The sequence below is a fragment of the Camelus ferus genome, chromosome 16 (assembly GCF_009834535.1).
Source record: "Camelus ferus isolate YT-003-E chromosome 16, BCGSAC_Cfer_1.0, whole genome shotgun sequence".
NCBI classification, from domain to species: Eukaryota; Metazoa; Chordata; class Mammalia; order Artiodactyla; family Camelidae; genus Camelus; species Camelus ferus.
The window spans coordinates 45,548,568-45,575,286 of NC_045711.1; the positions used below are offsets into that span (position 1 = coordinate 45,548,568).

The 26,719-nt window shown below is 49.8% G+C and overlaps 1 protein-coding gene across 2 annotated transcripts in view; it reads right to left on the bottom strand.

Annotated features, from left to right (window-relative positions):
- Positions 1-1,290: 1,290 nt before the first annotated feature.
- FAM117A (family with sequence similarity 117 member A) overlaps positions 1,291-26,719 on the bottom strand; it is a 41,698-nt gene continuing 16,269 nt past the window's right edge. The window contains exons 2-8 of one of the 2 annotated variants that reach the window (XM_032457768.1): positions 18,403-18,572; positions 10,182-10,277; positions 8,434-8,544; positions 7,863-7,997; positions 6,575-6,776; positions 5,289-5,439; positions 1,291-2,512 (exon numbers count right to left, since the gene is read on the bottom strand). In XM_032457768.1, coding sequence (XP_032313659.1) covers positions 2,212-2,512; positions 5,289-5,439; positions 6,575-6,776; positions 7,863-7,997; positions 8,434-8,544; positions 10,182-10,277; positions 18,403-18,572 — 1,166 coding nt within the window. In that variant the 3' untranslated portion in view covers positions 1,291-2,211. The remainder of the gene's footprint in view (positions 2,513-5,288; positions 5,440-6,574; positions 6,777-7,862; positions 7,998-8,433; positions 8,545-10,181; positions 10,278-18,402; positions 18,573-26,719) is intronic. The other variant, XM_032457769.1, reaches the window with a different exon arrangement.

Genomic DNA, 26,719 nt, shown 5'->3' on the forward strand with positions numbered 1-26,719 from the left:
CTCGGGGCAGCACCACACCCTTCGCTCTGGGCCTGACTCACTAAGACTTTGGGGGTAGGCCAAACATCTTTCAGGGGAGGGGTAAGAAGTAGAAGATAGGGTCTGGCCTCAAACCCCTATCTTCTTTGTATTAGTTAGGGAGGGGGACCCCCACACATCTGCTCCCTTGCCCAGTGGCTTACTCTACTGTATTAGCCCAAGATTCCAGGGCACCGAGCTGGGTTTCCAGTCCCAGCTCTGCCTCTTTACCCACTGAGACTTCAAACAATTCACTTGACCTCTGAGTCAAGTTTCCTCATCTGAAATGAATGGAAATAGAATAACAAGCAGGAGGGCACTGTAGTTAGAAGCATGGGCACTGGATTCAAATGATCTCGTTCCCAATCCGAGCTCCCCAACTTTGTATCTGTTTTTTTGGTAGTTATTCCATATTTTTCTTTCACTCATTAGTACAGTGGGATTTATCACATTGGGTTGTTGTGATATTTGTGTTATTTTATATAAAGCATTTTACAGTGTATCTGGTGCTTACCTAACCAATGAATGGCTGTTGGGAGAGCCTGGTTTAGGAGTTTGAGATTTTATGAGATACAGTTGTAGTTATTATGACTGCCCTTGGGGTAGTCCACTATTCACCCATACAATGGCGATAACTCCTCTTTTGTGAAAATGCTTTGTAAATTGCAAAGTACCATCAGAATGTTGGGATGGCTATTCTCATTTACCCAAAAACCTAAGAGCTCTTAACTGGTGTGGCACTGTAAAGCTGAGAGGCTACAAAAGGACAGGAAGTTTCTTCTCCCCTCTGTGTTGTGGCTACTAATATGCAAGGAATACTCAGAAGGAGCTAAAGCTTCCTTAAAACTGTGCCAAGAGATTCAACCTGAATGCCATTCCCTAGTCTTATTTCCCCTTGCTGGTTGGTGCAAGGAGCACCCACAATGTCAAACTGTCTCCCCTTGGTCACCCTCATTTCCCCACTGAAAACTACTCTCCCTAGGGCGCTTTTCCAGACTCACCTAAGAATGGATGACTTCCCCACCAACTGCTTCACCCCACCTGCACCACACTCTTCACTCTGGACAGCATTTCTCTGGATCCTGTTTATATGCCCATGTAAAGAATACAAGCCTGGTGGTGGCCTGAGGACAGAGCCTCTGTATCCACCCACATCCACCTTAGGTGTTAAGTATAGGCTCCTCTTAAAGACAAGGATGAAGTGACTAATGTGAGCCCTTCAATCTCTAGCTTGGGCCCTCCCTCCACAAAATATGTAACAGAACCTGAAGCTGCTGGGAATACTTATTTATTTGGCCTATTAACACCAAGATCTGCCAAAAAAACAACTTCTAAACACAGGATAATAAAACTTGAACATTAACATTCTTCTTCAGTTTTGTGTAAGCTCTGCAGTACGGAAAATATACAAACTTCAAACAGCTGCAAAAATAGTGTCTTTGGGAGAAAATAGAGTTTCTACACTGATACAAGAAAAATAGGCATTTTTCTAATCCAACCCAGTCCTGGGGCAAGTGGAGGGTGAGAAGCTGCCATTTGTCACCTGGAGGAATGGCAGCTCTCCCTCTCCCCCACTACCCACCTGGGGCTGGGCAGCCTGGGTTGCTGCTTAAGACAATCTTAGGGTGAAAGCGAGATGAGAATGCCACTTGGGAAAACGCTTGGTTCCCCCTCTGCCAGCAGCTGGATTGGTCAAGTGTTATGGCCCTTCAGGGCTGCTTTGGTCAGCTCCTCCAGTGAGAGGGAGGCACGGGGACTGGGGCTGAGAGGGTTGGGGGTCTCTTCTTCTGTGAATGCGGAGGAGAGGGAAGGCAATCTGCGGTGTCCCCTCTCCTTCAATCACGGCCAGCTTGCTCCATGATAAACCCAAGGGCCCTGTACCCAGTCCTCTGGATTCACACCCAGGGGTGGGGGACCCCAGACCTTCCGGGTGAGTTTTCCACCAAGTGAGGGAGGTGGCAAGAACACAGGGGTGGCTTGTGAGCTGCCCAGCTGCTAGTGGAGAAGGCGGGTCCCCTCACATTTGGAGGGGCCGGTGTCCATGAGAAAGAGGACCCAGGGCTTTGACACAATAAATGAAAGTGCTCGAAGGCCGAGAGGGAAGGGCTCCTTCATCCCCCACCTCAGGGGAGCTAGGGAGGGGCCTGCCACCAAGGCACTGGTCTCCGTGGTGAAGTGGTGGGGGTGGGGCCCTCAGACCACCAGGGAGCTCTGGAAAAGCACGGGCTCTTCTGACGGCGGGGTGCGCTGCCAGGGCTCGAATGGCAGTGAGGAGGCCTTGGAGGCCTCTGGGTCCTTCCGAGGCGGCGGCCTGGGGCTGGCCGGGGGGAGCGGGGACCCCGGACTTGAGGGGCAGTTACGGAAGATGAAGCCCATGCTGGGGAAGAGGGGCTTCATCAAGCTGACGGGGCAGAAGGCCGAGCCGGTCGGGTTGAAATGGACTTTGTTCTTGTCAGGACAGGAAGTCAGGAAGGCCCGGTCAGGACCTGGGGACCTGGAGGATGGAGAGAGAAACAGAGACATACACATGTGCACACGCACATACACACAGAGAGAAACAGCTAGTGAGGAGGAACGAGAGGTGTCACCGCGTCAGGGGGGCAGGGCAGCTGGGTCTCTGTTCAAACAGGCTGATCGCTTGACCAAAAACCGACAGGCTGCTGAGCAACAACCAGTGTTTAGGCCCCTCAGCTCTCCATGTTTCAGAAATATGGCTAAACAACAGGAAATCTACTTTCGCTAGAAACAGGAGGAATTAAAGCTAGACAGGAAGAAGAACTTCCTGACGTGATTCTAGAAGAGGAGACTGAGAGATCTTTTAATTTGAGAGATTTTATCAGTGAACAGTGTTTGCGGGGTAGACCACCTGCCTGACAGCAGAGATCCAGGCAAAACTGACTTTCTTAGACGTTGCATAGCTTAAAGCAGGGAGTCTCAGCCTTAGCACCACTGGCATTTTGGGCTCGATAATTCTTGGTTATCTCACAGGGGCTATCCCGTCCAACGTAGGATGTTTAACAGCATCCCTGACCCCCACCCACTGTACGCCAGTAGCACAAACCCTCTCAAGTTGCGAAAACCAAAGATGTCTTCTGACATTGCCAAATGTCCCTTGGGGGGAAACTGTCCCCCAATGAAATCTACTGGCCTCAAGAATCTAATTCTTGAGCAGATTTGAAAGGTGTGATTTTCAAAACCCTTGGTGAGAGGAAAGGACAGCAGCTAGACCTTATCAGGAGATCTGGGTGCTAACTCACAATGTGGTCTTGGCCTGACCTGCCTCACCTTTAATGTGGAAAGAATCCCTGCCTTTCCAATCATGTAGGGAAAATGGAAGGATTAAAGGAGGTCAGGTCAGAGTGTTCTAGAGTAAGGAATCCTTGTGATAAAAAAAAGGAAGAAGACTGTCTGGCTGTGCTTTGGGGTGAAACGGTCCTGAGAAGCTGCTGCTTGTGAGGATTGCGGGTGAGAAGACACACGTGCAGGAAGACGGTCAGATGTACGTAGAGAAGAATGCTCTTCGTGTACAGCTTGATAAATCGATTGCATTTTAATTGTAGAATTCTAATCGTTCCAAACCCAGGAAGAAGCGCGAGGCATGCAGAGGAGGGCTGAGCCTGGCACAGCATGAGACGTAGAAGAGGGGGAGGAAGGTGAGGGCCCATGTGTGGGTGTACTTGGTAGCCTGGGTCCCAGAGGGCTCCGCAGTGGCAAGGTGGCCCCTGACTGAGAAGGGCTTGAAAGCATCCGCCTTTAGGAAGGGGTGGGGAATGGCCAGAAGAGGGAGCACTCTCAGTGTGTGCATGCACGTGTGGGGAAGGTGACCCTGAGGAGACCAAGTAATGCTCGAAGGACATGAGGGCAACCAGCATGACCCTGAATGGCTTGATTCCCTCCCTGGCATATCCAGGCTCTCTTCCAGGATTGGCAGCCAGTAAGGGGAAAATGTGGCAGAAGAACCACTTAGCACGTGAACTTCTCAGGAGGAAAGTTCGTACAATGAAGAGACCCCAAGGAGCTGAGAATTCCTACCCTAGGATATCTTAGAAAGTAACTGATGGCTCAGCACCTCTCTTAAAGGGTTAACATAGGGGCAGGAAGCTAGATGAGATGACTTGAAACCTCTTCTGGCCTAATGAGTCTACAAAAGAATCAAGACAAGCAACAGCCTAATTTCAAGCAATTCCAGGTTGTAATTACTCAACCATAATGTGGACTAGGGATGGTACAAGAGCCCAGAGTCTGCTTAAGGTACCAGATCTGGCCTCTTCCCTCCACACCACCCAGAGGACCAAGGGTTCCTGGAGAGTTGCCAGGCAACACTGATGGGAGCAACACCTTAGCGCCCATGGTTTTCTCCTAAGTCCCTCTCTGGGCTATGGATGTACCTCCTGCTACTACCATGGGTTGTCCTCTCCCTTACCTGAGACACAGGTGGAGCCAGCAAGGCCCCAAACCCTGTCCAACTAGAACCCCACTCACACTCCGTAACTAAACCTTCTGACTGCCACCAAAACCACAGCTTCCACTGTGAATCTGCCCCAACGAATAAGAAGTTAGTGGGGGGAACCCAATGTGCTCTATTCTCAGCTCCTGCTCAGGGGACTGTGGGGCACTTGGAAAGTTTTGGCTCTTGATTCTCCCTGCTAATGGGAGGCAACTGTAGTAAAGAAATCAACTTCACAATGACTTCTGAATTGTCCAGACTGGTTTGGGAATATTCCATAGTCCCTACTTGCAAGGACTGGAAATTTCTGTCTGGGAGTTCATGACATTTGAACCACTACAGCTGCAGGGTGAGGAGATCTGTCTCAGAAGCAGTGAGAAAGCTGCTCAGGCTCCCCCGGCCACTCCGGTGGGCATGAGACCCTCCTAAGCTCTGCCTGAAGAGAATCACTGTTATGTTCTCTCTCTCTGATTATGGTCTAGCAAATTCTCACACCTTCCCTGGGGTTGGAAAAAATAGAAGAAACAAAGGGTTTAGGTTTCAGATCTCTTTCCTTTCCAGCTGCTGCTGCGTTTGTGGCTGGCATGTGGGCAGAGAGCAGGTTTCTATGGAGATAATGATAAGCAGAGATTTAGGTGCTCAGAGGAGGTAATGTCAACAAGTTTGATCATGGAAAGGCTGCAATACCGATAATCTACAGGTGACAACATCTCCAGGAAGAGAGAGTCCAAGACTGCGGAGGGGCCCATTGGATGGGACGACACAGGGCTCAGCCCGCATCCCTATCCCTCTGTCGCATGCCCCGTCCGTCTGAGGTACTCACGTGGCCTCTTCAAACACACGCACTCTCTCACAGCCTTCTGGGGGCTCCCGTTTGAAGACATAGCTGTGATTGGGCCGAGGGGAGGCGGCAAAGGCAAGGACTGGAGATGGACTGCCATCTTCAAGGAAAGTTGGGTGGCCTGGAGAGGAAGCTGCAAACAGAGCAAGGCTGAGTCCAGCGGAGCTGAAGGAAGGTCTCTGCCTTGCCCAGCTCAGGCCTTTGTGTAAAGGGGTGAGACCGGGGGACGCGATGCGCTGGGCAGCGGTTAAGCTAATCTGGGTTGTTTGTCTGCACTTTACCTGAAGACATCTTTGAGGTAGCTTTCAAAAATACAGATCTTGTCATTCAGGATAAAAAATACAGTTGAACTGATGGAAAAAATCAATCTTCCCAGTTTCAATCGTAGTTTACGATTGAAACTCCTAGTCTCAGAGTTAAAGGAATCCTAACGTCTGTGTCTCTGCCTCCTTCCAACAGGCACCGCCCTGCCTGCCAACATACCACAGCTTCTTCCTTTCCACAGCCTTGAAAGTCTATCCCTTCTTCCAGGAAGAGCTCTTGTACTGACTCAGAGAAGCAATCTTTACTCAGCCCCACTTGTGGGATAAAATTCCTCTCGCTTTCCACACAGTGAATGTACTTTGCCTAGGCTGCAAATATTGACTTTATCTGTTATTTATCTCACATTTACTCTTTATTATTCTAAGCTCTGTTTACCTCTGTATTGTTAGATCATGCCCTTGACCAGCCTACCTCGTGGGGTTGCCATGGGGATCAAGTTAGGTGACACAGGCAACAGTGCATTAGAATCTAAGGATCATTATTACTGGGAGAAGGGACTGTCTACTCCAGGGCACAATCAAAAGTGAAGGTTTGGAGTCAGAAAGTTTGGGTTTTGATCTGGGTCAGACTGTGTGACCCTGGGCAAGGGACCACATTCTTTTATTGATAGATATAATCCCCTTGAAATGTACTGCTGGTAATGGGGACAGTGGACCCCTGAACAGGTACATGGGCTCCACACTATGGCATGCTAAACCACAGCCAAAGAATGGGATGGGAGGGATTGCTTCTCTGTATTATGGCGAGGATTAAATAAAACTCTAAGTGCAGAAACTCTATAAATTATAAATCAGAATCTATATCAAGGACTAGAATAATGTATAGAATAAAGATGACTCATAAAGATATTCTAGTTGGTTAGTAAGTAAAAATGCCCAGCCAGAAACTGATGCGAGGTAGAGAAGGGCCCGGAGACGGCCCTGTGCCTCAGTCTCCCAGCTTACCTTTGTCGGTGGGGATGGACGCCAGTTCCTCAGCTGTGCCCCGCTGCTCCTCATGGCTGGTCTGGCCAGAAGGCTGGGGGGATGCCAGGGGCATGGAGGGAGAGCTGGCAAGGTTTCCAGGCTCCAGGAGGAGGAGGGGGTGATCACAGCTGCTGCTCTGGGGGGGAGCTGGGGCGCGGTGCCCGTCTGGGATCTCAAGGATCTGCCGGGGAAGAATGTGGGTCTCAGCTCTCAAGCCTGTCTCTTCAGGCCGGCACGGCTGCGGTGACCCTCAGGGTCCTCTATTCACAACACACAGTGACAGCAGGACACCATTTCCTCACGTCACTGATTTCCCCCACGACCCTCAATCTTGGAGACACCTCCTCCTGTTTCTCCTGGAGCACTTCATTCTTTTGACTTTATGACATATTAATTTTATGGTTTCATCAATGTGTCACCCCCACCAGGCTCTAGGCCCCACAAGTGCAGGGACCTCCTGTGTGTCAGGCTCTGGGAACACAAAGGTGAGTGACACATAGGGGCATGAGAGGGGGCAAACCACCAGGACACTGCAGCGGCTACAGGCTCCTGCAGGATGGGCATGCAGACTCTTATTCTGTATTAAACACACCCCTCTCCTTTTTAACATTCAGTGGTACTTGTATCCACAGCTCACCAACCTGTGTGCGCATGTAAAATCCTACATATACACATATCAAAAATCAACTAGCAAGTAAATCATAAACTGAGGAGTGTGTCCATTAGAATTATATTAATACTGCCCAAATGGCATTCCCCGATTGTCCTGTGTCAGTACGGCAATGTGCCTGAGACTGCAGAAAGGGGAACGAATAATTCCGCCTGAGAGTGGGGTCGGGGAGAAGGCCGCACACAGGCAACTGGGCGTGAAGGGTGAACGAGTGTCACCAGGTAGAGATGGGAAAGGAAGTGGTGACACAGGCTCAGCTGGGTGACAGTGACAGTGACGAGTACACTGGGACGGCTGAGCTGGTGCTCTGGCTGAAGCGTGATGCCAGTCCCTTCCTCCCAGCTGGAGCCCTCCTCTCTGCAGGCCTCTGCATCTTCTCACCACCGCAAAGCCTTCCCCAACTAGGCCCCCATCTCTGCTGTTCTTGTGGTTCAGTCCGTTTGAAGTTGTGTTCCTCCCACAGGGTGCTGGTCGCATGCTGCTCTGTTGATGTCTGCACAGCCCATGAGCCCCCAGGCAGCCAGAGTCCCACCTCCCCGTGTCCAGACTCAGCAGGATGCTGCCGGTCCATGCATGCAGGGTGCGGCCCCCACTCACCCGCAGCAGCTCCTCTTCACCCTGCTCCTTCACAAACACCTCCTCCAGCTCTTGGTTGAGCCCTTCCAGGCTCCGGTGCAGGCAGGGGCTAAGTCGCAGGACAGGGGACCCTGAGGGGAAGCTGGGCGGGGATGCCTGAAGAGGAGGCAAATGAAGCCATCACTGAACCCCCCAAGTTCCCCTACAGTTACCAGTTCTGACGGGGTCAGGAGGAAGTAGGTGGGTAGCAGTCACGTCTACCCAGCAGAACCACGTGAGTAAAGGAGAATTTGGGGACAGTTACCGATTGCAATAGGTCCGTTCATGGGGTTTTCTCCATATGGTAGACCTTTGAGAGGCCTACAGTGTGCTTTTAGAGTCTGCACCACTGCCTGAATTATACAGAGGGTGGGGATGGAGGAGAGAGAACTTCAGAACAGCAAGGAGCCCTCCCCAATGTCACTCAGCAAGTCCAAGTTTGCACTAAAACTTCACCTGGAACCACGTGGCCACTGGGCAGGCAGTGTGGTAGGGCTCAGAGGACACGCCCTGGAGGATGACAAAGGGGAGAAGGCTGGGGGAGAAAACGTACCCTCAGTGCTCCCCGCACAGCATGGTCCCCTTGCACTGGGGAGCCCCGCTCCTTCTCTTTCCCACTGCGGCTCAGCTTTGTCCTCTGCAGCTGCTGCTTCAACTTGGTAATCTGGTGGCCAGGAGAGGGGAAGAGGACAGGTGGGTGAAGCAAAGGAAGGACACTGGGTCTCCTCTCCCAGGCGTAGCCAGAAGCCCATACATAAAAGGAAGATGTAGGGGAGGGAATAACTTAGTGGTAGAGAGCATGCTTAGCATGCACAAGGTCCTGGGTTCAATCCCCAGCACCTTCATTAAATAAAATAAAAGAAAATAATAAATAAATAAATAAACAAACAAACAAACAAACAAACCTAATTATCTCCCCACAAAAAACAAAACAAATTTTAAAAATGAGAAATAAAAGTTAGATGGAAGTTCATCTTCCACCTCAAAATGCCTCAGTGGTGTTCAAAACTGTGATGACAGGTTCATCAGGCAAGCTGGATACCATATTAGCTAGATGATTTGATTTTTTTTGGAATCACCATGTAGTCCACAGATGGCTCAGGTTCCAAAAAATTAAAAATACGCAACACTGAAATCATTTCTGTCTTTCACAGATTCCAAAGGCATGGACTACTCCTCTATTAATAGAAATGGGAAATGATGTGTTTGAGTTCACTCCTCAAAACACATTCACAGCTATCTCAAAGGCCCTGGGACCAGGAAGGATGGAAGGATTTCCCCCCATTTTAAAGTAGACGGCAGTGGGCAGGGAGCAGCCTCTCGAGAAGGAACATCAGATTTGGTCCCAACTTCACATCCTGAAACAATTAGGGATTATCATCAACAATTGTGAATGTTCTCCCTGTCACATTTGGAATTCTGGACCTACATGCCCTTAGTGTAAATAACTTGCTCACTCTGATCATCACAAATTTTAAACACTTTGTATGTACCACTAGCATTAACTATTTCACATTCTCTCTCTGTTCTTGCAACCAAGAGGGCAGGAGCTACTCCCCTGTAAAGGGTAACTCCCAGAGAGCTGGCCCTCCCCTGGGCTGCCACACAGCATGCCAGGCAAAGAAGGGTTGGGAGCCCTGGAATCCAGTCTATGGCTTTCTCTACTCACCCCCAACCACTGGAGCCCTCGTGAGAGGGAGGGAGGGCTGGGAAAAAAGTGTTTGGGAACACATCACTATTTTCTTTTCTTTTAAAAATAAGGTTGGATGCGGGGGGAGGGTATAGCTCAGTGGTAGAATACGTGCTGAGCGTGCACGAGGTCCTGGGTTCAATCCCCAGTACTTCCATTTAAAGAAAAATTTTTTAAATAAATAAATTAACCTACTTACCCCACCACCACCACCCAAAAAAATAAGACTGGATGAATACTTAAGTAGTAAGTGAGGTTGGGGGCTTCCAATTCCCAGAAACTCACTCTCTGTCCTTCTCCAGTCTCTGAACTGCTTATCTGGATCCAACCTCAAAGTGACATGAGAACAATGGCCGCTCCCACCCTGTGCTTGGCTGCTGGAGGGCACCAGCAGTCGCTAGTTGAACCCTGCCTGCAGGAGGGTCTGGGCTCCTAAGGACAGAGCACCAGGAGGCTGGGAGGCAGCTACGAAGGTGCCATGTCATTAGGAAGAGGCTAGATCGAGGCGGGTAGACTGGAGATATGAGTCCACTTTGGAGTAGACGCATCCATGGTGCTGGGGGCAGACAAGAGGCAGCTACCCTGGCCAGTGAGTCAAAGGGGGCAGTTACCTCTTTTCGGTGGTCTGTGCTGCCCCAGGACGCTGAGCGCTTGTGTGTACCGGAGCTGGCCCGCTCGCCTTCAAGCTCTTGCCAGGACAGGGGGGTCTGCAGAGAGAGAAACCCCATGAGACAGAGAAGCTTCTCGGGAAGGCCGTGGGGAAGCAGACGCACCATTTCCTGAACAGAGGTGGCGGCTCTCTGATGTCTTCTCTCACCTGCTCATCAACTGCCCGGACCCTGCCAGCATCCTTTATTCTTTCAGGCTTCTCTACCTGCACTGCCTCCGTCCTAATCCACACCCTCCAGGGAACTTTCCCTGATGAGCCAATCAGGCCGACCTGCTCTTTCCTCTCTTCCGACTTTCACACACGGATTGCAGCCCCAGCTATTTCCAAGTGCTTCTCCCCAGTAGTGAGGATTAGTAGTGTCATTGTCCCTCCCTATACCAACTGGCTCCAAAAGAACACAGGCTCAGGGAACCAGCTGCATCCTCGATTCTCTCCTCATCTAAATGCCCAGCACAGGCCCAGGTTCCTGGGAGCCTAACAAAAGCAAGTTACCAGACGGGACTCCCTTCGGGAATCATTAACTGATAAAACAGGAAAAAGCTCCACAGAGATCCCCGCTCTCCATCCTGCCCCACAGCAGGAGGCTTCTGGGTGGGGCAGTGTCTCAAGCTTGTTCCACCATTTTCCTCTGTATGTAAGTGTGGGGGCCTCCTGAAGTCCCCCTGAATATAGAGAGGGGACATTTTCAGAAAGGAGGGAGCCAGAATTCTAAACTCAGCCTTGACTCCTGACCCCTCTTGGCTTTATCGCAGCTCTTTCTCCTGGGCCCTGCTCTGACCCCTTGTGAGAATAAGCCTCTCGGTCAGCCAACCTCCCTCCCTTGCTGCACAGAAGACAAACGATCCAAGATGGAGGCAGGGGGAGTTGTAGACCCACTTCCTGAGCCCCCACTGGACGGAGGAAGCTGTTGGCTCTAGGCATGAGGCAGAGGAGGACAAGATTCCGCTCCCCCAACAACCTTCCCTACTTCCATTCCAAGGGAGGGGCCCAAGGGGGAAGGCTCCAGTGGAACCAGTTCCCCTCTAACTTCCCTGCACAAGCTGCCAAAACCATGAGGGCCTGGGAACCATCTCCTCCAACAAATCTGCTGACCTCCCCCGAGAGGTTGTTGCAAACAGAAAAGGGGGAGGAGAGGAGGGAAAAAGCCCAACAACTCACCACCCAACAGCTGTTAAGAAGAGTGTGGTGGGGGCAGTCCAAGTGGGGCTGTGGGAGCAGGCTGCCCTGTGTGACAGCTGCTGTGCAGAGAGGCTACGGGGGCCGAGCCTCCCTGCCTCTTCCTTCTCCCAGCCGCCCACCCATCAGGACCTTCTACTGGGCTGTGCAACCAGCCAGGGTGAGACAATGGCCTCTTCCCTAGGGCCAGCACCCCAAGGGAGACCCTCCAGTGATGTGTCCCCTACTATTCTTTCTTTAGGAAAAAGGCGGACAACACATCCTCAGGCCCCCACCTCAAAGCCCTCGAGGTGGAGCTGGCTCTAACAGTCCTTGGAACCACGCAGTTGGTCTACTTCCTAATGTCCACATCTCTCTAAACCAGGGTGTTGGCAGACCGAGCCTTCGAGAAGGCTGCTGCAGCTACTGAAGAGAGAGGAGAAAGTTTACCTCTCCCATCGCTCCCCCAGCCCAGCAGATGCACAAACGCTCCTCTCCTCCCAGGGCTCCAAAGCCAAACCTGTAGATTTCTAGGGTCTGCTCATCAAACCTCTGAGTCCCACACAAGCTTGTTGTCCCTGGAAAGGTGGCAGAGGCTGCAGAGGAGGGATGATAAAGGCGAAGGTCTTGATGCCCGCTTCCCCTCCTCTGGAAAGACCCCACACTCACAGGTGGGTAGGGGGAAGTAGCCACATTCAAGCTGCCACCGCTTCAACTGACATCTCTTGCAAACTCTTCAACTGCCTTCTTTCTTCTGAGATATGTGAGGGAGCAGAAGGAGAAATGGAGGCTAGCGCTGGAGGTTAGAAGGATGTGACAGTTTATGGCAGCGAGAATCATCTCCTCTCTCAGGCCAACTTACCTCACCTCAGTCTGCTCGGTGGCATCTCCTAGCAGCTACTGCCTACTCTGTAAACTGTGCTACTAAGGCCGTGCCTCAACACCTGGCCCTGGCCACAGACATCACCATTTTTCCCCCCATCCCCTGGGCTCTCCATCCTTGGCTCTCAGTCTTACAGGTAAATCTAGCGCCCTCTCCTTTTTCTTTCCTTATCCCTTGGCCTCAAAGCCTGGTCTCCTCATCCAAGATGGCTTGCCCCACCAGCTTTTCCCACCCTTCCCATCAGGGAGCCCTTCCTAACCAGTCCACCTCTGGCAGCCTGCTGCTTCACTCTGCATCTCTGTTCAGAGGGATTCAGGATATATATATATCATTTATGCGCTCAGCAGAGAGTTACTGAGTGCAAGCTAGGTGTCAGGCACTGTTCAGGTGGCGGGGACACAGTAGTGCATAAAAATGGCAAAAATCTTCATCCCCTTTGGAGTTTACATTCTAATGGAGACACAGTTTAAAGAGTGGTAAGCACTAAGAGAAAAATACAGCCATAAAGGGGAACAGGAATGCTGGACCAGGGAACATGATTTTGAATGTCAGGGAAGTCCTCAGAGAAAAGGTAACTTCTGATAAAAACACAAAGGTGATGAAGAGTGAGCCATGGTGATACTGGAAATAAGAGTGACCCAGATGGAAGGAATAGCAAGTGCAAAGGCCCTGAGGCAGGAGCAAGTCTGGTGTGTCTGAGGATAAGGAGGCCAGTGCTGCTGGGCCAGAGTGAGCAAGAGGCAGAGTAGTAGGAGCAGAGCTCAGTAGGTGTGATAGATTGAAAATGGCCCCCTAAAGAAATCAGGTCCTAGTCCCTGGACCCTGTCAATGTTACCTTATGTGGTAAAGTTTTTGCAGATGAGATTAAGTTAAGGATCTTGAGATGTGAAGATTATCCTGGATTATCCTGATAGACCCTAAATGTCATTACAAGTGTCCTTATGAGAGAGGGACAGATTAGACACTCACAGAAGATAAGGCAGTGTGACCACAGAGGCGGAGATTGGGGTGATGTGGCCACAAGCCAAGGAATGCTGGCAGCCACGAGAAGCTGGAAGCTGTAAGGAATGGGTCTCCCAGAGAGCCTCCAGAGAGATGACAGCCCTGCCAACACCTTGATCTTGGCCCAGTGAAATGGAATTCAGACTTCTGGCCTCCAGAACTATGACAGAAAAAATTTCTGTTGTTTTAAGCCACTAAGTTTGAGGTAATTTGTTGTATCAGCCTCAGGAACCTAATACAGTAGGTTATCCTGTGTCTGCAGCTGTTTCCATGCTGGCCTTGAGCATCCTTCAGGCAGGCACGTGCACATGTGTGGGCTCTAGCCCCTCCAGCTGAACTGGGAGCATCAAGGGTGGGGACCATGCACTGCCCCTTACTTCCAGTGCCCCTGGGTAGCAGGTCCCTCCTCCTGGAGGTCTGGACCAAGGTCTACTTGGAGCACAGAAAAGTTACAGCTAAGAAAGGCCACTCTTCAAAGAGTGATTCTTCATGGCATAACAGAGGTCAAGCCATGCCACATGACAGCACCGTAAGTAGTCGTTCCAGAAGGTCCCCTGGAAGCAGGATAAAGCTTGAGCTCTGTGGGCCAGTCATGTTTGTCAAAGGGACCCACATACTGGAACAGATTTATTTTAACACCCTGGACCAGGGGGAGTAGCTGAGGGAGAAGCAGGGCTACTTACTAGCCATGAGTGGTGTCGGCCAACTAAGCAGATGATGCTGGGATTATACAAAACTGGATGTAGGTTAGACCAAGGAAGCTTTGCCTGGGATTCTGAAATCCCAGAGCAACATGTGGGATAACTGGGTGGGGGCAGAGGACTGCTTTCCAAAGAGCAGCCTGATAGAAGAAGGCAGGGGTGAGATAGAGCCAAAACCCCTCCAAACTGGAACCTGCTTCTCTGCCCCACTCCCTCCACCCAACTATGTTTCTATCCGGATTCTGAGGTGGGAAGAGTCCTGGTCCATGCTGTCTCCAGTGACCTTGGCTGGGCCCTGGGAACATAACCCAGTGTACCTACACAGACATGCAGAGCAGCATGGTGCCTGGCCTAGTGCAGATGGCCAATAACTACGTGTTGAACTGAAATTCATCAGGGAATCAGCCCCTTGGGACCCAGCCAGACAAAGAGGCAGGAAAGGCTCTGAGGGTGGTCTGCCGGCCAGCGCCGAGGACTCTGGCTGCAGGTGGCCAAGGCCACCATCTCTGGCCCTACGGTGACTGTGCAACCCTCAGATTTCCCATCACGGACCCATTTTTAAATAGTCTGTGCTGTTGTCAAACCATATACTGAACAACTAGCCCTGCTTACCCATTTGGAAAATAGGCACTGAGCCCAGGCCCCCATGCCTACAAAGAAAGGTGGGCAGACTGAGTCGTGTGTCATCACCAAATGTGGAGACACTGGACTGGGAAAAGGAGGAGGATGGTGTACAGGCAGGGAAAGTCACAGAAAGGGAAATCTTCCCAAAAAAACCATGCCACCTCTGCCTCTGGCCTTCAGGGTACTCCCTAAGGTTTGTCAAGAATTTAAACTAATTTTTTTTCTGAAGAGTAAGCTAGCAAAAGACAGTCAATCATAAAAGCATCCCCACCTCACCTGGGGCACATAGAGGACCCGGGGTAGAGATGAGCAGATTGGGGGCCCAGGCAGAGCCAGTACACAGGGTCCCATCTGTCTGCAGGATGAGAACATGAGCGGGGGATCTTGGCTCCAACAGTCATTCCAGATGTGGTGAGACCACTTCCTCCCTCCAGCAGAGTGCGAGAAGACTCCCAGCAAGAAGGGGGGTGGGGGTGACCGCACCCTTGTGTGTGCTGCCATCACCCGCCCTGGCCCAGGCCCAGGCCCAGCACCAGGAGGGGCCAGCCCAAAGCACTTGATGGCCAGCTGACTGACTAGCTGACCTTGGGGGAAGGCAGTCCAGAGAAGGTAAAGCACATTCCGACTGACCCATACAGTCCTGACAAAGTCCTCCGACCCACAAAGAAACCCCTAGATGATGCAGACTCCACGCAAGAGCCCTCCTGGTCCTCCCTGACCGACCCCTTGGCATCCAGCTCCCGCTGCACCCACACCCTTCCTCACCTCCACCCAGCTGACCCCTGAGAGACCTGGTCATCCCTCTCCCATTGTGCATCCTGGCTCAGAACACGCAGCAGCTCCAAGGAACCCCTTCCCCAATTACCACATTCACACACACCCCCCTCAGAAAAACCTATTTCCCAAGTAAGATCCATCCACCTCTCTTCCTCACCTGCCTCAAATATTTGGGTGAGCCAGCTCTCCACGTCAGACTGCTTCAGTTGCCTAGGAAATACCTGTGCTCTCCTCTGTGCCCACCTAAGAGCTTGAGACACAGCTAAGCCCAGGGAGGGAATACTGGGACTGCTGGCAACCTGCTATATTTAAGAATGTAGAGCTTCAACCTCCATCTTCTGCCTTGTGAGAAGTCTTAAGGAGGCAGCATGCCTGGCTGTCTGAAAGGCAGATGTTCTGACATGAACTTGCCAGGCTCTGGCTGGCTCTACAGGGTTCGGAGAGGGGAGCTGAGCTGCTCAGCCTACATCATAACTCTGGTGGCCATCCTCAGTGCAAGTCCTGTCCCCAGGAGTGCCAGGGCTGATGAGGCCCCCAGACACACTCTGGTGCTGGCTTGGGGCGGGGGTTGGGGGCTGGGGGCACAATTAAGAGAGTGGGAGTGAGGGCCTGCCAGATGTGGTGGACAGACTGACTACACTGGTGTGGCTAGAAGAGAAAGCGCAAAAGGGAAGGTAGGGATGAGAACAGCTCCCTCAAGCTCAAAGGAATTAGGGAAAGGTGCCGGCATCATCTATTTTTAGCAACTTAAAAGCTTTCAAGGACTCTGGTAGATCCCACCTCCCTACCTTCCCTCTAACCTTCTCCACACTTCTTGGTATCTCCCCAGTAAAACCTCTCCCTCATCTCCAGTCCTTTCTGGGTGATGTGGCCATGCTCAGTAGGGAAGGAGCACCAATTACTTAGGGAAATGTCAGGAGAGCCTCAGGTCCTCCTGGCGTAATCCCAGTGCTGAAGAAGGTTGCTTGTGCCCGGCCAGGGTGCTCAAGCAGGAATTTGAATGAAGCCCAAAACCTAGAAGCAGAAAATTCCCAGGAGGCCAGGAATGAAAGATGGGCAGGGTACATACTTGGGTTTGGATGCCTACGTTGATCAGAATGCTCCCACCTCCTGACTGCGGCCACAATATTGACAGGTTGCTAAGAGTTCCTCGAGGGCTGGAGCCCATCCCAGGGAAAAGAGGAAAGCTGCACAGCTCGGCCTTGCCAGACCCACAGAGGCGCATCGCTGACCTCTGTCTTGCTGTGGCAAGAAGCCCAGACTTGTTATATAAAAGATCTGGCCTGCAGCTGGAGCCTGAGCAAAAACACACAGCCTAGAGCCCGTGCCTCTAAATCCGGCCAGGGAACATCTGAGGCCAACTCTGCCTTGAGTTGACAAAGAATGCTATCTGAGGAGTGGGATGGAGGCTTCCTAGAAGGCTGGGAGCAGGAAATGACAGAGACGGGGCTAGGTGGGCTGCATGGAAGCCAGCTGTCTGACAAAGGAGGGTGCAATCATGAGCTTACACTCAAAGCAACCTCAAGTCCTACTCCTCCAGGAAGCCCTCTGTGACTAGATACATTATTTGAACTAAATATTCCTTTCCAAAGAGAAAGGGGTATGTGCTCCAGGCCTGGGAGGGAGAAACATAACCTATCCTACTTGCCCTTTGCAGAGGATACAGGGAACAACAGTGTCCATGGCTCCCAGGAAGCAGGCCTACTCTGCTCCCTGGACTCTGCTCTCCCTTCACCATCTGCTCATAGATCTAGAGTGCTGTCAGCTTTAACTGCAGCAAACTCCTGCTGGTCCAAGGTGGTGTATTCTTCTGAGAATTCCCCTCCTGGAAACTGGGCCGGACGTTTGGCCCCATCTTATCCCTTGGCTCTCTGCTTGCTGGCCTTCACAGAACTGGCATCCAGACTCACCAAGGCCAAATCTTGTTCTCATTTCCTGGTTCTTCACTCCAACATGCCAAGAACAGTACTGGGCACTCAAACATTCACTAATAACATTCGAAAAGGGATCTCATTTTTAAAATAAATAAAAGAAAGGGACCGATGCGATGTGCTCAGCACAGGAAGGTGGGGGAAGTGAGCGCACAAAACCCATTCCTATTTGGCCGGCCCCCTCCCATCAGGCGGGGCGGGCTTGCTCCAGCGGCGTGCAAAGGAAGAGTGCAGGGCCCAGCATCCTCCAGGATGCAGGCCTGCCTCTGAGCCCGTGTTCTCCCCACCCTGTTTCCTCTTTCCTGAGAACAACTCATTTGTTCTGAGGTTGAACAGGAATGGGTTTAAACTACATCAAAAGGGAGAAGATTTGACTCTTAAAAACTTAACTGCTACTAATGTTGAAGTCCTGAATCAGAGTAAGAAATATCTTTGTATAATTTCACATAGGAGATGACTTCTTGCTCAGGCTAGCACTACCTCATTCCAAAACTGACCAATGGCCTGGATGATCTGCGGAGATTCTGTGCAACTTTAGGATTCTTAATGAAAAGACTGCTGTGAAGAAAAATACTGAAAGAGGGAGCCTGGGCACCAGGGGGCTCAGACGGGTTCACTGAAATCCCTGACTGGGCTGCTGACCAGGGATCAATGCTCCATTATCTAGAACCTTCCACTCTATTGCTCCAGTGGGCTCTATCCTGACTCAACACACTTTCTGGCCACCTCTTCCAGTTGTCTGGGGCAATACAAACTCCACTGAATGTTGGCCCATTTAATTTTAGCAAGGTAAATCTCATTTTTAAAACCTAGAATAAATTCTAAAGTCAACTCTTGCTTACCCACACATGAATACTCGAAGGCAAACTGACAAACCCAGGTGGAATGCAAACTCATTTTCAGGGAAGTTTACAAAGAGAACCAAGCTGGTAAACGTGAGATGATGAAAAGTTACATGGTGAGTATGGACAGCCAAAACCCGGAAAAGTCATGTCCATGACTGCGAGTTGGTGAGTAGACCAAAGGCCTCCTCAGCCAGCCCACTGCCCCAGCCTTACCCCTGATCCCATTAGCGGAGAGCTTCATTACCTGGGTGGCCTTGTCATTGGTACAGCAGGTGAAGGTCCCATCAGCATCTCGTGGCCACTGGCCCAGAAGGTAGGAGCTGAGGATGGTGTCCAGGGAGAATGTACGTCGGACCTGGGGTGGCTGAGGCCTACACACTGGCTTTTCTGGGGCCACGGAACATGGGACGCTGGCTGGAAGAGAGCACAGCCCGCACACCTGGACATCAGCACAGAGGAAGGAGATGTGGTAACCAACCTTCTCTCGTAGAAGTCTTGCCGGACTGCCACGTCTTCACTTCTATCTACCTCTCTCCTAAAAGAATCGGAAGCAGCCCATGAAAGCACATACACTCTGATGAAAGCTTCCGTGACTTAACCAGCTGGTCTTTGTCACGGGAAACAATTTACACCATTTTACTTTGGACAAGAGTGACTTTACACGTCCTCTTTGTCTTGTTCCTAATGGATGACCAACTGTGAACTCCTAGGTCTCTGAATTAAGTTTCCTGAGACTAGGACTGTTTCCCATCATTAAAGAGGTCACTTGAAGTGGACAAAAACCAACTTTTCCTCCATCTTTTATCTCTTGCCCTTCTTCCTCCGTCCAGCAGAACACAAATTCACTGCACTGCATAAATTCAACCCAACTAACTGAAGGACTCTTTAAACTTCCTCCAAGACAGGTTAACTTTAGGGAACCAAGGTGACTGAGACAGAAAGAATTATGGAACTAATTTCAGCTATTCAAGATGGAGGAAAACACCCAAGTCTTTGGTTCTGTCTCTGACAAAAATAAAGCAATTATAAATCCACTCATTTTGTCTTTATTTTGGTTAAAGCTTTCTGGGAGAAGGTAAAAGTTGAAACCCCTGATAAAATGTAAGGGTTCTGGAATCATCTGTAAGTTTCAATCGTCTGCGTTGACCATGTTTTCCATGGCCACGTTCAAAACACTCTACTATCTTAAGCTCTATAAGGCTTGTTCCTTTAAACACAGCAAAACGCCTTCACATCTGTACTAATCTCTTGATAATTCATGGTGCATTAAGCACAGCAAAAGGAACTGAGGACGGTAGATATAAATAAACTTGAAGAGCTTTATATTAAAAAGACACTAACAGGTTGGCAGTTCCTCAAAAAGTTAAATATAGAATGACCATACAATCCAGCAATTCCGCTTCTAGGTATATGTACAAAAGAAGTGAAAGGAGGGTCTCGAAAAGGGATTATTCGTACACCCACGTTCACAGCAGCACTATTCACAATAGCCAAGAGGTAGAAACAATCCAAGTGTTCATCGATAGATGAATGAAATGGATAAAGAAAATGTGGTCTATACATACAATGGAGTATTAGTCCCAAAAAGGAATGAAATTCTGATACATGCTACAACATGGATGAAACTTCAAAACATTATGTGAAATAAAACTGACACAAAAGAACAAATATTGTATGATTCCACTTACATGAAGTACCTGGAATAGCCAAATTCATAGGGACAAGAAGTAGAGCAGAGGTTACTAGGAGCTTAGGGGGAGAAGGGAATGGGGAGTTACTATTTAATGGACACAGACTTTCCGCTTGGGATGAGGAAAATGTTCTGGAAATGGATGGTGGTGATGGCTACAAAGCATCGTGACAATATACTTAATACTAATGAATCATAAACTTAAAATGGTTAAATGGTCAGTTTTACGTTATGTGTATTTACCATGATTAACAAAAAAGAAACACCAACAATATGGACTTACATTCTCCAAATTCATTTAAATTTTTACACACAATTTTGACATAATTGTAATCAACATGAAATGTACATGATGTTCTGCTTTGTTCTACCCATTTCCAAGTGTCAACAATCTACATATGTGTCATTTTTACAGACTACATAATATTCCACCAGGTTGATATACAGGAGTTTGCTTATCCACTCCCATATTATTGGACATTTGAGAGGTTCTCCCCTCACAGTTTGGTATCATAAATTTTACTGCATGGACAACTTTTAGTCTTGGTTTTTATCTAGTTCCTAACATATCTGTAAGTCATTTCCCTCAGCCATCACATAATATGTGCTCACATAATACAAATTAAAAATGACATAATTACAAAAGTAGTAAGTGTGAATTGTGGAAAAGTCAAGAAATACAAAAACAATAGCAAAAAGAAACTTTAAATCTCAACACCCAGAGATAATCATCGGTAATACTGCGAGATATCCTGGTGGGCCTCGTCTTCTGCGTGTGTGCATGTGTATGCTTTAAAATTTAAAAAGTGGGATCATACGGTACATACCATTTTGCAATGAGTTTTCACCTTATATCATAAACACCTTTCCAAATCAATATATGTTGACCTACAATACATCCTTTTAAATCTTAACACCCTTAAAACTCTTCAAAGGCTCTCTTTCAAAGATGGTACTCAAAGGCCTCATGTTCTGGTCCCACTTAACCTTTCCTTTACACTTCGCTCCTCTTCAAGATCTCTTTGTCCTGGACAAACTACACTACGCATCATTTCCCACCCTTCTCTCAGGCCTTCCCCCTCTGAGGTTTTGCACACGTGCCTAGGGCTGAACTCTGATCCACCCATCAGGGCCGGCCTAACCATCTCCACCTCCACAGAGCCTCCTGGATCCCCTGGAGAGTATCTCAGGACTTTCTGATTTTCCCCAGACTTTGTACTCTTTTAGTACTTCCCAGCCTTTCTCTCAGATTACAAGCATTTGTAACTCCCAGATAACAAACAGCCTGTAGCCAAGGGCTGTGTCTAATTTATCTCTGTACCCCACAGCGCATAGAGCATAGCGCTGGAGCTGTGCAGGCACCTAAGTACTTGCATAAAATCAAAAACCTGTGACTACAAGGTGAGCCTGCTCTAATTAAACCTGGTTTATAAGTTTGTCTGCCCCGCACATCCATGCTCACCTGGATCCCTGTGGGTAAAGCCTCCTGAGTGGCCGGTCCCTTTTCCTCTCTCTGAGGCCCAGCAAGGCCCAACCTCCTTGCTGCCCTCCTTGCACCTGTCACCCAGTAAGCAGTGACAGGCATGCTGGGTTCAAGCTCCAACTTCATATCGCCCTACACTGGCATTTCAACCACTCACTGTCCTGCCCTGGGTTTAAGATCAAAAGGTGGCAATCCAGATATTTCTGGGAACTTCTGACCCATGCGGCAGCCTGGCCAAATGCCAAAATGCTGTCCTGTGTTTCTCCCAAACTGTCTCTAAGAGCCCACCATTGAGGCAGGGGCCCCGGAAAGCAAGTGTACAAGATTCCATGACAGAGGAGATAACAGGCAGATGGGAAGCAGATGAGTAAGAGACTGGCGTAAAGACCAGAATACCATTATCTTCATTCTAGGGACATGGAGACAAAGCCACTGAACAGGACAGGTAAGACTGGAACCCAGCACAATTCGCCTCCTGACCCTGTTTTGTCCCTCATCAGAGGTCCTGGAAGAACATAAAAGTAAGCAAACTCCGACTGACATGAGACACAGATGAGAACTTAATTTAAGGGGGAATTGCAGTGAGAAATGTATCCTGGGTTTCTATTACCAGATAGTGGCTCTTAGCTGCTTCATCGCTGTCGAAAGGAAGAGGGCTGTGACTCGGGCTGAGAAAGAAGTGGCAGGGAGAAAGATTTCTCAGAGCCACCTCTTTCAGCTCCTTGGCAGAAATTGCTGCAAAAATCTTTAGATATTTTTCCATCCTGAGACCCTATGTACTCTCTTCAGTTTACATAATACTTTCAAGTTCTGCCCCCTCCCTACAAAGTCCTTGTGTGTGTATACTCCTTTGCTCTCCTGATAGCCCTAAAAGGGGCTCAGGAAAGACTGATAAGGAAACCAAGGCACAGAGAAGTCCAGTCTCAGATTGGACTTGGCTGTGCAGTAAGTCAGCAGCAGTCCTACATCTAAATCCAAGCCTCCTTCCTCCTGAATCAGTTCACAGGGCTCACAGCCCTTCTGCATCAGGAATGCCCCTTGAGGGTGCAGGGATGCCCGCCTACAACCAGGATGAAGGACTGCCTTTTAGCTCCTTTGGGGTGGTGGGGGGTGGGGAGGGAGGAGTATGGAAGGCAGGCCAGGTGACCACAGTGATTTTTTGTTTGGCGGTGGGTCTGTTTTCTGGAGAAGTCTTTGAAACCAAGGGGAGAAGAATCTAGTAGCCCCTCAGGACAATTGAAGCCACACCCCTTTTACATCGTTCCCATTGATACCCTTCATGTCCCATCCTGTTGGAGGAGTCCAGTCTCAAGGGCAGTAAGCAGAGATGGCACTCTCTTCCAGGGCTAGGGAGGACCCAGGATCCTGGAATTTGGTGTAAGACTCCAACCACCCATTTTGGTGAACACTACGTGCTCTCTGGCCACCTCTGACCACAGTTATTCTCCAGGACTCTGAGGGCTTCATCGATTCTGACTTGCTCCAACATATACAAAAAATTAACACACACACACACACACACAAAAGAAAGGAGGGTGTCTGGGGAGAAACCAAGCACCTCAATACAGAACCAACAGCCTCTGACCAAGCCCCTGCTCTGTGCTAGGCTGGCAAGGATATCACTGCATCTAAGTCCAACTGGAGGACTTGCTTCAGTTTCTTTTCCCTAAATGAGACAGCTGGGCCTCAGCCTTATTTCTACGGCAACCACATTGTAGTGAGGGGGCTGGCCCGCGCCTCACCAGACACAAGGTGACAGAATCACCGTCTGTCTCAAAGCCCTCAGCAAGGCCCCATCTCCCCTCCCAAACCCCTACATTCTTAGCCCCTTTGAGGAGACTAACATGCTCTGTTTCCTTCACGCCCAGGAAATAAGGGAGGGGGGCACTTAAAAAAAAAAAGATTAGGTTTTACAGGAAAACAAATCTACCACTTATTTTAAAAACCACATCCCAAATGGTCTGGTGAGCACCTGCTAACTTGGGCACCACAACCGATTAAGGGCAAAACCAAGGTGTCAGTTTCCCCCTCAAAACGCGACCAAAGCCCAAATCAGACACTGACATGTCTTGTGTCATCCTCCAAGGGGCCGCAGGCCAGAAAAGTGTGGTCCCCGGGTATCTGGCAGGGGCTCAGATGTGAGAGATTCAGTTCTGACCATGGGTCTGCCCTCAATGCAGTGTGACTACTCCACACTGTGCCCTCACTGGGCCTGCTCTCCCATCTGGCCAGCAGGAGCTCAGTCCCAGCCCAAGTCCCCTCTTAGGGACGCTGTACAGAACAGAAGATGAGATGCAAAAACACTCTTATGTCTTCATTAGGTAAATTATGTTAAACCAAATTACTGTCAGTTAACCACTTCCCCCGCCACAATCTTTTAGGATAGAAGGTGGGGGTGAGGGAGCCTAGGAAGAGGAGATGTGCAGGGTGAGTTCCAGCCACCACAGTCCCCTGGGAAGGCACACAGCTTAGTGCCAGAGCCCCTTTCTTTCCTAGTGATGGTCTAATCCAGCACAGACAGCACTCGGAGTAAATGGTGCAGGGATAATAAAGTCACTGGTAGGTGCGGGCATCTGCAGCTGCGGTCAGCACTCGAGTTGTGCCAGGCACTGAGACCTCCCTGCAACGTTCTTAGAAATCTCACATGTGAGTGTAGTTGAGATAGGGGGTCCTGCGCTTACCCCCCGCCGTGCGCACACCGGAAAGATCTGGGTATGGGGGTTCTGCCCTGCAACTGTGTGATTATGGTTAAAGGAGAAGCGTTGAGAAGTCACAACGGCTGCTTGTGGTTGGAAGATGAACTGGTTTCATTTCTGGAAAGTACCTCTCTCAGATTTGGGAAACAGACGGAGGGAAACGGGACAACTGGCCGTCCTGTGTGAGAGGAGACGCCCCTGTCATGACAGGCTGTGACAAAGCGGCGGGCTGCCTGGGCACCGGCTGGGTGGCTGCAGGAGGGTGGAGTGTCCTGTTTACAGTGCTGTGGGGTATTATCGGCCCATCGCAAGCAGCAGCCTCCACAGTCCGGCCACCTGGCGAAGCACCCTGGCACCGGGCCAGGCCATGTCACCATGCAGCCCAGCAGCAGCGGATGCTTTGGTTCTTGGGCAACGGCAAATGGAAAAAACAAAACAAAGCAGCGCACACCGGAGATAAGAAGCTTTAGGCGCTATCTTCCAGAGCCACTTGGCCCTACCTCCCAACTGCTGCATTTGCATGGCTTCAGAGAGAGGGGGCTCTGAGTGCAGAGGACCAGCGGTCAAGCGTTTGCATGTTAGGGGACAGGGAACAGGGCGAGAAGCACACAAAATAGGGCTGACAAGACACAACCCAGGGTGGCCAAGGGGCCTGGCACATCACAGTAGGCTGATTCCTTCAGCGGCAGATCATGAGCGCCCACCTCGAGCCAGCCCTCCAGTAACACTGGGGATACAGGGGACGTCAGACAGGAAGCTGTTGACCAGGTTGTGGTGGGGATGGCTGACACAAGCCCGGTGCTAGGCTCCAGCAAAAGCTCTGGGGGTTCCCACAGCCGAAGCCTCTTCAGAAGGACCACCAGTTTGTCTCTGCTTTTCCCTCATATCCCTGGCTGGAGATCACCTCAGGCCTCACCACACCAGCAAACCTCCACCCCAGGAACCCCAAGGAGGAGGGCGACAGCTCTTAGAAGGAGGGGTCAGGGGAAGAAGGAAGGCAGCAGACGACACAGGAAGTGAGGAACTGAGCTGCCCTTCTCAGCTTGGCGGGAGATGGACCAGCGGGTGAAGACTCAGCAGCTTACAAGTGGGGTCCAGCCCTTGACCAGAGCGTCCTGGCTGGGCATCTAGAGGGGCTACTTCGCTTATTTTACTATCTTCAGGGCAATGCAGGGGAGAGAAATCTGAGAAACAAGACAAGGCTTCTTTCCACCCACCAGTCTCTATTAGCATGAGGTCTAGGGATCCCAAAATATCCAACCAGGCCTCCAGAAGGAAGAAAAGAGAGCCAGCCAACGAGACTTCACACATGGCAAAACTAAGCAACTAGCAGGTTCAACAAATAAGTTATTAGTCTCTTTCTCATGTCATCGGGCTTTGAACCATTATGAGCACTAATCTTCTCACCTCCCCTCTTGAAGACGAACTAACTCTCATTATAACAGAAGCTGTACATGTTAGAGGAAATTTCAAAAATGCAGATTAGCAAAAACTGAAAAATAAAAACTACACGTGCCCCTACTCAGAAATCACCACTATGCACATCCTTTCTGTGCACATGTTTGCATATATATTTTTAATAAAATGAGGTCTTATTACACATGTTTTTCTAACCATATGCTTTTTTCAGTCACTGATCTTGCCCTCAGAAGGAGAAGCAGGCAGGGGCAGGGCTGCCCAGGAGGCTGAGGCAGGGCAGATGATTGGACACTGAGGGAGCAGGTCCTGTCCTGTCCCGTCTCCTGGCTGTGATGCAGCACTTTTATGGGGGACGGGCAGTAGGGAGGATGCTAATCTGGACAGGAGCAAAGTAAAACAGAGATTCAGAATTTCTAAACATTTCCCCAATACCAGATTTGCAGTAAGTGGGGGAAGTTCCTCCTTGCAGCTTCACAGGGATTACTTTTCCATTTCAGTACGTGTGTTGGGATTAAACGGTACAGGCGGTCGTCTTAGCTGCTTATGGTCCGGCACCGCTTAACTGCTTAACTCAGGGACATGTGGGTTTTGGAGGGAAGTTGTGGTCAAACCGAAATCCCCAATATGACTGTACAAAAGTTAGAAGCCTTCACTGGAAAGCCCAAGGAGACCCCATCCATCCCGGCTGGGAAGATTAAACCTGGGGCTTTAAACACTTCTTTCAACACCAAGCAGTAGCTCATTTCAACCATAACAAAGAGAAGAAACTAAAGAAAATTAGATTAAACTAGAAAAAAAGAGTAACAGCACACTTCTCTTACCACCAAGGCTCACCTAAAGAGAAAAAGAGTGCTATTTGTACACACGTTAAACTTCTCAGCCAGGACCTCAGTTAATTACTAACTCCGTATTTCAGTGTGTAGCTCAAGTGAAAGCATTTCCAGCTGTGTGTCTGACTCCCCAGGATGCAGACCACATCCATCAGCAGATGGAGAGAAGGGCCAGGAGAAACCCATTTGGATATGTCACCATGGGCAAAAAAATCAGGAAGACGCTAACTCTTTGTGTCAGCAAGGAGGGAAAAAGGTGACCCTAAAGTGTGTGTGTGTATGTGTTTGTGTGTGTGTATGTGTTTGTGTGTGTGTGTGTAGGGTAGACAGCAGTGACTTAGACATTTGTTAAATCCCCAAGAAGCTGCAGTTAGAAGAAAAGGAAGTGGTGTGAACTTTTCACCTTTTATCTGAATTCTCTGAAGAGGAGTTCTGAAGGATTT